Below are 11873 nucleotides of genomic sequence, written 5' to 3' on the forward strand. Positions count from 1 at the left end.
CTGTGTCACATAGAACGGGTGTCTATGGCTGTATCCCCTGTCCTCCCTGGGGGTAAGGCTTTACTCTTGGGTTGCGTGGCGCATGTTTCACTTTTGTGTTGCCATGAAATGGGGGCAAGTTAATCTCCTCAGGTCTGTCACGCAAGATACTGTGGCTCGCCGTTCACTGGGAAGGGTCTCTCCGTGAGCCCGGGCCTCCCCAGGCCCCCTTTGTCTGTCTACCTCACTCTCTCTTACGCACTCTGTCTTTCGCTCCACTCTAAAACGAGTGCCTTTCAGTGGTGGATCTGCCCTGGCCACAATAACAGAATACTTGTGTGTCTTTTCTTGTCTGCTGCTTAATTCTAAAGCAGAAAATACTGACTCGTATATGTCTGTTTTGTGGATTTATTGATTTTCAGTGACACACATACTGTGTGTTCTGTTTTTCAGTCCTTAGTAGTCTAAGAAAGCAGTATACATATTGACTAAACCTTCTGTTTTTTGTCTGTTTTTGTCCCCACTTGCTGTTTCTGTTTTATTTGTGTCAGACCTGGGCTCACCCAAGGGCATCCGCTTCTCTGATGTCACCGACACGTCCACCACCGTTCACTGGGTGGTTCCAAGAGCTCGGGTGGACAGCTACAGGGTCACTTATGTGCCTGCTCATGGAGGTCAGTGTCCTTATGTGAGAATAATTCACTACTGAAACAGGGAAGATCTGGCCACAGCACTGTCACTTGATTCAGGAAAATCCCACAAAGTTGAACTAATCTGGAAAAAAACTGAAATAAAGTAAGCATATATAACATAAATTAGATTAAGATTTAGCACCAAACAAGCTCGGAGCTCTAATAGTTTTACTCAACTAAACTACATCCCTGCTTACATGAAGATAAAGAGATTTTAAGATTTAATGCTTAGACTTCATATAATCAGCATATATTCCAGGTTATGAATGACTTTACTGCCAGTATGGACATTCTCACTGCTCTATCATCGCTGACTTATCAATCAGTTTAATCCTCCATCAGCTGCGACTCTTTTCTCCAATGATAGACTGATTCTGCCCCCTAGTGACTCGTTATAGGTATTTCTACTGAATGAGGGATTCAGAGGGCCAGAGCAAAAACTAAAATCTAATATAATAATTTTTCATCAAACTGAAAAAAAGTTGATCATCACCATTATAATGTGATTGCCGCACATGCCATTAATGGATATCATGTAACTAAGTAGATTCTATTTAACCCATAAATATCAAGTTTTCCGCTATAAGTTGCCAGATAACAGAGAAAGGTATGACACAAAACAAGAGTGAAATACAGATGAAACAGGAAGTGGAGTAAGATTCTTTTTTCACCTTTGAAATGTCAGTTTCTATCCATGCAGACAGCACTTTTCTGAACACTCTGAACACTCTGAAGATACAAAAGTCATCATAAGTTAATGTGCATATATGGAGAACTCAGGAAAGTGACATAAAAAGGCAGCTGATAACATTAACCTGATGGTTTATGAAAAAATAAAATCCTTTAAGTTATAAAACATGTTTCTTATACAACAAATAATAATTTAAGACGATATCAAGTTAATATTTGATTTATCAAGTTAATTCCTTGATATTTCAGTTTTGGAATATAAAGCTATTTAGCTTTGTAGTCATTGTCATCGGCCATTTACAACCATGTATTCAACATTTGAGATACCTCTGAACCAATGTGAATGATTTTTGACATTTTGATGACCAACACATCTGCTCTATAGGTTTCGAAAAACTCTGCTTGGAGGATATCAGAACCCTAATTGGCCTAAAAATGGCTGTAAAATAAAATACAGAAGTTATCTCATTGCACTTTTCCTATAGAGCAGATCTAGACTGTACTATTTATATTATTATTTACAGAGACCACTTGGTGACAGTGGCAAGGAAGAGAGAGAGAGAGAAGGAGGAAAGAGAGCATACAGTAGCACAATGCAAATTCCACATAGAATTTGAAAATAATAATAATGTAATGATAGTGGTAATATAATATTACTAACATAATAAGAGTAATAGTAATGATAAGAAAAATAATGATAATCAATGAATAATGAAAGCACAAAACTACAGGAGAGAAGCTGTCGAGTTAGAAACATGCATTAATGGGATAAGAATGCACACAGATGGAGAGGGAGAGGAGGAGAGTGGTGCATCATGGGAAGTCTCCCGGCAGTCTAGGCCTATAGCAGCATAACTAAGGGATGGTTCAGGACTCACCCAAGCCAGCCCTAACTATAAGCTTTATCAAAGAGGAAAGTCTTAACCCTACTCTTAAATGTGAGAGTCTGCCTCCCGAACCCAAACTGGGACCTGATTCCACAGGAGAGGAGCTTGATAACTGAAGGCTCTGGCTCCCATTCTATTTTTGGAGACTCTAGGAACCACAAGTAACCCTGCATCCCGGGAGCGCAGTGTTCTAGTGGGGTAATAAGGTATTATGAGCTCTTTAAGATACGATGGTGCCAGACCATTAAGAGCTTTGTAGGTGAGGAGAAGGATTTTAAATTATGGATTTTACAGGGAGTCAGTGCAGAGAAGCTAATATGGGAGAAATATGATCTCAGTAGAGACAAAACTGCTAAAATGTCTTAAAATAACAAAATGGTTAAAACAATCATTAATAGGAAAATCCATTATAATGTTTAAAATATTGTATATTGTGTCTCTTGACTGTAATGAACTTTCCAAAAATATAGTAAGGACAGAAATTGACACAAAATGTTTGATTTAGCCAGAGAAGATTCTTCTGAGTGGAAATAAATCATGTCTGAAGGCAGTTAAATCATCAGGTTATACTGTGAAATTTGAGAGAATGTCATTATCTAAATACTTCAGCCAAGCTTCTACTATCTTAACTTTATTCACCCAAAGGTTGTTGTTGTTTTGACTCCCAGGTAATGCTAAGACGCTGACAGTGGACGGCTCTGAGTCTCAGACTGTGCTGCCCAACCTGACCCCCGGGGTCACCTATGAGGTCACTGTCGTCGCTGTCAAGGGCCAAAGGGAGAGTGAGCCTGGATCAGACAGTGTCACCACAGGTAAGACTTATGTGGAACTAACACTATAACACATACACACATTAATTATCTTAAGGCTGGATATAAAAATGTATATTTTGCCTGGATTTGTCAGTTTTGTGATAAGGTAATAATTTGCTTGTATAGCTACTGTTGAATAAAATTTACAGTCACAGCCATCATTAAGAAAAATTAAAATAATACATTGCACTGATAAGTCATAACAACTAATGGAAAAAAAATTGATGGTTTGTCTAACAAGTAACAAGTACAAAAGCAACTAGTTAGTTAAAATGAATCAGTAGTTGATTGTTTTTTTTTTTTTTTAATCAAACACATTTACAGTAATTTGCATTCAAGCAGCAGCATGTCTAAAGATGGAGAGGTGTCGCTACCCAACACAATAGTCTGTCCATAGAGAGATATTTGATTGTGATCAACTCATGCTGACTGCGTGTGTGTGTGTGTGTGTGTGTTACAGCTCTGGACAAGCCTCGTGGTCTGACTGCAGTCAACATCACAGACACGGAGGCTCTACTGCTCTGGCAGCCCGCCATCGCTACTGTAGACGGCTACGTCATCACTTACAGTGCAGACTCAGGTATCTAGTGTTTACACATACATGTACACACAATCTAACACAGACAGTACTTATAGATATATGAATAAATACACATACCGTACATAAAAACATTTTATTGAAAAAATGTTTTTACTTGACAACAGTTGGTTCCATTTTTTTATTCTTCTCCCACCATCCATTATTGAATCATGACTGAGATGCTGAAAAACAATAATCATTATATGACCATAACTGCCTTTCAGTGAAGAACTGATGAGAATTGCTTCTTACCGCAAAGAATTTGTTCAGATGTGCAAAGGCAAGTTTTCTTTCGATCATATCTGAGTGAGACAACATGACATGAATGTTCCAATATTGAGTTTTAAATAAAAGAGCCATATCTGTCTGACACATCAGTCCAAACCAAGTTTGCTTCATTTTATACAATCAGCCTCTTATCCTGCATGTTTGTCCTTGATGTGCTAACTTAAAGCCTGCTTGTTTGTGTCGTTCCAGTGGCCCCAGTGATGGAGCGTGTGTCAGGAAATGTGGTGGAGTTTGAGATGAGCTCTCTGACGCCGGCGACACATTACACTGTGAAGGTCTATGCTGTGAGGGACTTGGCCAAGAGTGCAGCCACTACAACTGAGTTTACCACTGGTGAGCATTCCTGCTTAAAAGTTTATCTATTTCCTTCTTGAGACCGGAATTGTTAGCTTTACTGATTCAAACAAAATCAAAAATGGACATTTGCCAAGTACAGTTAAAGTAGCAGTCAAGTGGACTTTTCATTGTAATTACAAACTGTATTTTAATCTGAAACAGTGCATGATGTCAAAATATGGAGGAACTCATTCATAAAAGAATATACTGTTGTTTGTTTGAACACAAACGGGATTAATGACTGCAGTGATGTCATGTAGAAGCATGTGAATAAAAGATTCAGATTAATTAAAACATAAATGACATCACAAAAAGAGCTGAGACAAAGAGCAGCTGACACAGTTGAAACAGTAAAATATGAAATTATTGATTCGGCTGTTGTGTTTTTAGATGTGGACGCCCCTCAGGACCTGGCAGCCAGTAACATCCAGACAGAGAACGGCATGCTGACCTGGAAGCCGCCTCGCGCTGACATCACAGGATACATCCTCAGCTTCGAGTCTGCAGACGGCACCGTCCGGGTGAGTAGACACCAGAGCTCCACAGATGCTTGTCTAACTGGTCAATAGTACATTAAATCTATAAAATGTGTCCGGGAATAAAATGTTTGAATATGTTTCCTCCTTCAGGAAGTGGTCCTCAGTCCCACTGCTGTCTCCTATAACATGGCTCAGCTCAGCGCCTCCACAGAATATTCAGTCAAGCTGCAGGCCATTGCTGGTCCTAAGAGAAGCAGAGTCATCACTACTGTCTTCATCACCAGTGAGTGGACTCATATACACACTGTACAGGTTTCAGCCATTGTGGGCTGTGTGTCTGTTGCAAGATATCTCAAAAATTATCAAACAGATTCCAGTAGGTGTATTTTTTTATATTATTAATAATGCAGTGGAAGGGCAAATCCCCCCATTTCAAATTCGCAACTCCTGAACTATGTAAAACTCCACTAGAAACAAGATCCTTAAAGATCATTAAGGGCTCTGTCTTCGTGCAGCAGAGAAGTGGCATTTATCTGTGTTATGTCTACTTTGGTAGTAGTAGTGACTCTATTGTTGGGCAGCAGGTTCAGTGGTAGCACTGGCGCCTCATGTCAAGAAGGTCCTGGGTTGGTCCAAGGGCCGGTTGCCTCCAGGTGGTTCAATTTCCTCCCACAGTCCAAAGACATGCATTTTAGGTTAACTGGAAACTAGCAGGTGTGATCGTGAATGAGTGAGATTGTGTTCACTTACCTACAATGTCATCCTTGTGATTGGCTGGTGATGTGTCCAACGTGTACCCTGCCTCTCCTCCAATGCATGCTGGGTTGCCCCAGGTGAGTCACGGTGCCTGCAGCCATATAAATATCAAAAGTGATCTGCCACTCCCTCTGTGCACTGTGCTTAACGCATTGCACCTTGATTCACAAAACCCTAAAAGTTAGCTTAGACTAGACATCCATATTAGCAGTATAAGGATGTTTCTGCAGTCCCTTTCACTTTTAGTCTACTATTCCTTGTTGCAGTCTGTTTATTCCACTTTGTTGATTATTCCATCATATCATCTGTTTTGTGTGTGTGTGTGTGTGTGTGTGTGTAGCTGGTGTGCTGTACAGATACCCCAAGGACTGCTCCCAGGCCCTACTGAATGGCGACACCTCATCAGACCTGTACACCATCTATCTGGGTGGAGATGAAAGCCAGCCAATTCAGGTCTACTGTGACATGAGCACTGATGGAGGCGGATGGATCGTAAGTCACTGGCTAACAGGGACAAACACACACACACACACATATAGTCTATATGGTAGACTTACATTCATTGGATGGCCAGAAACACAACTTCAAATGATCATGTTCATAGGCTCTAACATTTTCCCCATAACAAGATAATATGTCAGTGTTATGTTTATAGCTTGTTCCACTGTACCCAAGTGGACAGAAAAAATAAATAAATTAAGCTTTAATATTAGTTAAGAATGAGTTCATAGAGAAATAATAATAATATTGTGATTGTGATTAATTTCTCTGGTGATGAAGTCTATATTCAGCTGTACCTCTATGTGCCAATTGAGTTTTGATGAACTTTAAAAAAATAAAGATCTCATTTTGATTTGAAAACCGATATATAAAAGTGGTAATTGTCAGATATTTCACATACAACTAATTTGCAGTGGGAATGCCTGGTGATCAGTAAAATCTCACATTATTAATTTCTTATTGTCTTTCTTTTTGCAGGTTTTCCTCAGACGCCAGAGTGGTAGACTGGAGTTTTTCCGCAACTGGAAGAATTATACAGCTGGCTTCGGTGACATGAATGATGAATTCTGGCTGGGTAATTTCTAGCAAACATCAGAGCACAACACAGTATTCCACAACACATAAGGATATGTGGGTTATTCATACAAAATGAACAGCATCCAGTGTTTTCAGTGTCATCCATTACTGATGTGTTGATATATTGTGTGTTATTATATATTCCAAAATTTTGCAACACAGCCCCATGGACTGAATTTGAGCAGACTCTACAAAAGTATTATAATAATTGTTATTATGAAGTTCTGTTTCTGTGGGAGACACAAAACACTTAGCCTACATGAAAAATTAAACATATTAACTAATGGAATAAAATAGATACACTTTGAAGCTTGAATCCAACTAGAGGTATCAGCCTTCACATATTATTTATCCTTATTAATAATATATATTTTTACTTATTTAAATGTAAAATAATAATATCTTCTGAATTGCTATTGCTGTCTGTCCAGTTTATATATAATCTCCTCTGTCACTCAGGTCTTTCCAACCTGCATAAGATCACAGCTGGAGGTCAGTACGAGCTGCGAGTTGACCTGAGAGATAAGGGAGAAACGGCCTACGCTCAGTACGACAAGTTTTCTGTCTCTGAACCTCGGACCCGCTACAAAGTCCACGTAGGAGGATACAGTGGAACAGCAGGTAAAGCTGACATCTGTAACCTGCAGCCAAACATGTACACGGTGATTTAGTCTGTCTCTCAGTACTTTCTGACGTCTGTTCTGTCAGTGGCACTCAGCCCCAAACCCATTGGTTCCCACTGAAAGCATTTATACGCGTTTTCACAAATAAATACACGATGAGCTAAGCTACCAGTTACTCTACATTAAATGAAGCTTCACTACACTGAAGCTACCCCCCCCTACCTCCAGAGAAATGTAGCAAGCTAAGCTACAGCAACATGCCATAAAACAGCATACTACATAGAAGCTAGGGCTGGGCGATATATCAAATATATTTGAATATTAAGTAATGCGTCATATTTGAGTGTCTGCGCTGGTCGCCGCTAAGGGGTACTCACGTTACTTTAGTCAGTGTTGCAGTATAAAAGTTACTGAAAGGCTGTGTGTTTGCCTGATTCGAAGCTCCTAACTAGCTAGGCGTCCACAGTCTGGAGCAACTCCGCTGTGAAGAGCAACGTTACATAAACAGGGACTTTTTATTTATTTTCTGTGGCAGCAAACACAGCCGTCCAGTAACTATTATACTGCAACCTCAGCTCAGCTACACACTTCATTGCTGACTAAAGTAACGTAAGGGAAAGGCTCACTTTCACAACAACACCTGTGGGTGTGCTAACCAGAGGTGGAAGAAGTATTCAGGTCCATTACTTCAGCAAAAGTACGTATACAAACCCCACTGTGAAAGTAACGTTACTCCACTACAAGTAAAAGTTCTGCAAGTAGTCACTGCGCAGTGAAACGGTCCCTGTCAGTGTTTTAATATTATATATGATGTTTCTGGATTAATATTACTGCTGCATTAATGTGTTGCATTTTACTGCTGTAGATGTTTAAGGTTGAAAAAATTTTTTTATTTTTGTTTAGGCTGAAACTTGTCAGTGTTGAGCCTTTCATTAGGAATCAAGCCACTAAATGAAGGCTCACTGTTGTTTCAGTATTCAGTGAAAGACAGGTACACTTCCTCTGGGTGGATTGGTATGCTACTGAAGTGACAAGAACATTAGGCTTGAGATAGCAGCACTCAAAAAACATAAAAAAATCCAACTTGTCCATCAGAACACCTCCTCCTTTTATGGAGAATAAGCAATCTTCCCCAAATGTGAAGGGGCGGTATTAACTTTTATTACCAAAATTTATAATAATATACAAACAAAACTTTTCATGATAGGGATGCAAACATACATTGCACACTGGCATTAAATCCCACCCTCTGAAACCACAACATCTTTTGAACAAATTCTGTACACAAACTTCAAATGTAAAACCACTAGGATTAAAATATGATTTTATTATTCAAATTCTTTCTATAGTTAAGGCTGTTTGAGAGACATACATACTGTATAGTAAATTATTTTCCCCTGTTTTGGTTGTGTCTGGTGACAGGCTCCCTCAAGCTTACCTTCTACTATCTTGTAATATGTTTGTGTCCATAAGTGATTAAGAAGATCCTTACATGCATATGTTTGAACTGCATACAGAATTTATTTTATAGGATTCAGAGTGGAATTTGATGTCATGATGCAACGTGTGTTTGCCAAAATGTGTCAGTATAAGAAAATATAATGGTAAACTGAAGCCAAAGTATTGAGGTGTATTTGTGTATTTGAAGTGCTTTGTCAATGTTGTCCAATTTGGTCAATTTTTATATTATTTGTATGACATTTATTTTGAGTTTCTTATTATTTAGACTGTATAAATGTATGGGGGAGCACTTTTCAAAAGGTTTTCTTTCGAGTTTTCTTATAACACTTTCTCATTTTGTCACTGAATAAAAAATGTGAAAATAATGAATCAAATTATGTTCAAACAAACTAGAATTGAATACTGTATAAGAGTTAATTTCAGTTAATTTCGTCGACTCTCTCTCTGTTGTGTGTCTTTGTAGGTGACTCGATGACCTACCACCATGGTCGTCCATTTTCCACTTATGACCATGACAACGACATCGCTGTCACTAACTGTGCCCTGTCCTATAAGGGAGCCTTCTGGTATAAAAACTGCCACCGTGTCAATCTCATGGGACGATATGGAGATAACAGCCACAGCAAGGTACAGTATGGCTGCATACAGCACAACTCACAGTGCAGTTACTGTATGGCCTGCCGTTAACCCCTTGTGTCAAGTATAAATCCAGCTTAACCACACATAGTTTATTTTACCTAACCATATCCATACTATTGTTGCCATGTGCAGATATAGAAAGTCAGAATTTTAGAAATGTTGGCATCAGACGTAATCTGGGGTTTCCAGAATTGTCCAGTATCGATGTTCTTGTGTGGTGATAAGTTTGCTTTGGCAGGAACATGGGTAAGGACCGCTACATTATTTCTACTTCAACTTCTGTTTTGACTAACATAATTCGTCCATCTACTCCTCTCCAGGGTGTGAACTGGTTCCACTGGAAAGGCCACGAGCACTCAATCGAGTTTGCCGAGATGAAGATCAGGCCTTCCAATTTCAGAAACCTGGAGGGAAGGAGGAAACGATCATAAATGATCCACCACCACCACCACCACCACCACCAACAACAACAACAACAACAACAACAACAACAACAACAACAACAACAACACTGCTACTACTTTGTCTGGACTCCCCATATACCACCTCGACCCCTACACCCACACACCCTGCAGCGACCAAAGCCACTGCCATGAGCCCTGCTGCCTCCACACAAAACCAACACGCCTTCCCTCCTCCCATTCACGCGCAGATCAGCCTCGACTCCTTAGCCCCCCTTTCCCTGTGATACGTTTGTGGAGATGCTGCCAGTGCGGAAATTGATGTGCATGTTACAAACTGGACTTAAATCAAGCCCACATAGATTCTACTCACGCACCAAAGAGAGCAAAAACAACTCCATCTCACCTGATTCTGATCCTTTCTCTTGTGTTGAAGCATTTGTGGGGAGGCGAGTGTGCAGCTTGGGCATTATGTTGTGTACAGTTATTAATACAGTTCCCTATTTCACATCTAGGCCACGTTTGGAGTTTTACAGAACAACAGGCTGTTTATAGTACAATGTGGTCTTGTTTAGGTTCAGGGCCTCTTTGCTAAAACCGATAATACAGTGATAATTCAACTGGATTGTCATAGACATTCTATTCCTTGTACAATACTGTACATGTACGTATACATCTGATTTAAACATTTGAAAAGGGATATTCCTAAGATGGCACTGCTCAGATGTCAGATATCTCCATCTAACTTGCCATTTGTTTGTCTTTGTGCGACTTAACGTGTGTCAGTGTCACTTTATCCTCCCCAGGTTCCCTCATCTCTCGCAACGCAAGCCAACATCTGATGTGATAGCGATGGAAATGAAAAGAAAAAAAATTTGTATGGAAAAGTATTTTACCCACCACATCCCATGTCCACATGGATGGCAATGTTTCCATTCATTATGTGAGCCCCTGAAGGCATCATGCTACAGCCACAGTATTGTGTTTTAAAAAGCTAAAGAACAGAGAAAAGAAAAGCTGACGTGTTTTGATTTGTTTTGTTTCTCTTATGAATCCGAGGCAGGACCTGTTATTCAGTATATAATGAAATGCGGTGATATTTTTTTCTTTCTTTTTGCAAAATGTGAATACAGTACATATATGTGGAACAAGAGAATGTTATGTGTTGTTGACACAAAAGATGTCGATGCTCAAAACATAAAAAGGTCAATTCCAATTGAATTCCATTTGACATAGTAAGGTCTCTATGCTTATGTTGATGACAATAGTGTTTGAACAGGCCAAATTTAGAGAACTAGTTACTGTTTCTACCCTCCCTACCCCCAAACCCCCATCCCCTGCTAAAGCAGCATACTAAACCACTGACCTTCTAAAGAATGCCTGTGTAAATTAAGTTTGTTTTTATTGTTTTGTTTGTTTATAACTGGGTGAACAACAGGTGTTTCTCTGTAAACTGTATTACAATAAAACAGTTTGTTTTAAGGGACAATGTTCAGGCGTTTTATTTTTTGATGTCAGCGAATCTTGACTCAAGGTCCACTTTCTAGCTTCTTCCAATCCCATCTCATGATCTTCCTCACTGGATAGAATTTGCTGTCATGGAGATTCTTCAAGTCACAATGAGTCTTACTTACCCCCCTCAAGTAAAGTGATACATCATACTGAGTAGTTACTAAGAAATCCCTCATTACTTACTTACCTGACCATTACTTACCCTTTTAAAGTACAGTGCACCCCACAAAACTAACAAGTAGCTACTGAGGTTTTACTGAGCAATTTTAAATTAATTCCTGAATAACAAAACAGAGACAGCAGGATTCTCAACAATTCTTTTAATCGTCATATTCAGACCACATATTCAGTATATTGCTGTTCACATCCATGTCATTTTCTGTAGCCTTAGTGATGCTGACATGTAATAACCCAGTGTATGTACCAGTGTAAGTAAGCTTAAAGATTTGACCATGGAGCTGTGTGCAAAGGCCGTAACTCCAAACCCAAACTGCTTTCACAAAGTGTATTGAGTATTTCCATATTGTTGTTGTTTTTTTTTTTGCTATCCATAAACTTAAGTGTCCCATTCAACCTGAACCCACCCTATTATATCTATATATTATTATTATTATTAGTAGTAGTAGTAGTAGTATTCATTGTTGTGTTGTTTAAATTCACC

The 11873-nt window shown here is 39.2% G+C and overlaps 1 protein-coding gene across 8 annotated transcripts in view; it reads left to right on the top strand.

Annotated features, from left to right (window-relative positions):
* Positions 1-11186, top strand: part of tncb (tenascin Cb) — an 88959-nt gene extending 77773 nt beyond the window's left edge. For all 8 annotated transcript variants that reach the window (XM_044196384.1, XM_044196383.1, XM_044196386.1 and 5 more), the window contains 11 exons: positions 531-653; positions 2917-3060; positions 3521-3640; positions 4118-4261; positions 4655-4785; positions 4894-5026; positions 5840-5991; positions 6478-6574; positions 7036-7197; positions 9124-9287; positions 9620-11186. In XM_044196384.1, the coding sequence (XP_044052319.1) occupies positions 531-653; positions 2917-3060; positions 3521-3640; positions 4118-4261; positions 4655-4785; positions 4894-5026; positions 5840-5991; positions 6478-6574; positions 7036-7197; positions 9124-9287; positions 9620-9730 (1481 nt within the window). In that variant the 3' untranslated portion in view covers positions 9731-11186. The remainder of the gene's footprint in view (positions 1-530; positions 654-2916; positions 3061-3520; positions 3641-4117; positions 4262-4654; positions 4786-4893; positions 5027-5839; positions 5992-6477; positions 6575-7035; positions 7198-9123; positions 9288-9619) is intronic.
* The last annotated feature ends 687 nt before the right edge of the window (positions 11187-11873 follow it).

Source organism: Siniperca chuatsi, linkage group LG5 (assembly GCF_020085105.1).
Source record: "Siniperca chuatsi isolate FFG_IHB_CAS linkage group LG5, ASM2008510v1, whole genome shotgun sequence".
NCBI classification, from domain to species: domain Eukaryota; kingdom Metazoa; phylum Chordata; class Actinopteri; order Centrarchiformes; family Sinipercidae; genus Siniperca; species Siniperca chuatsi.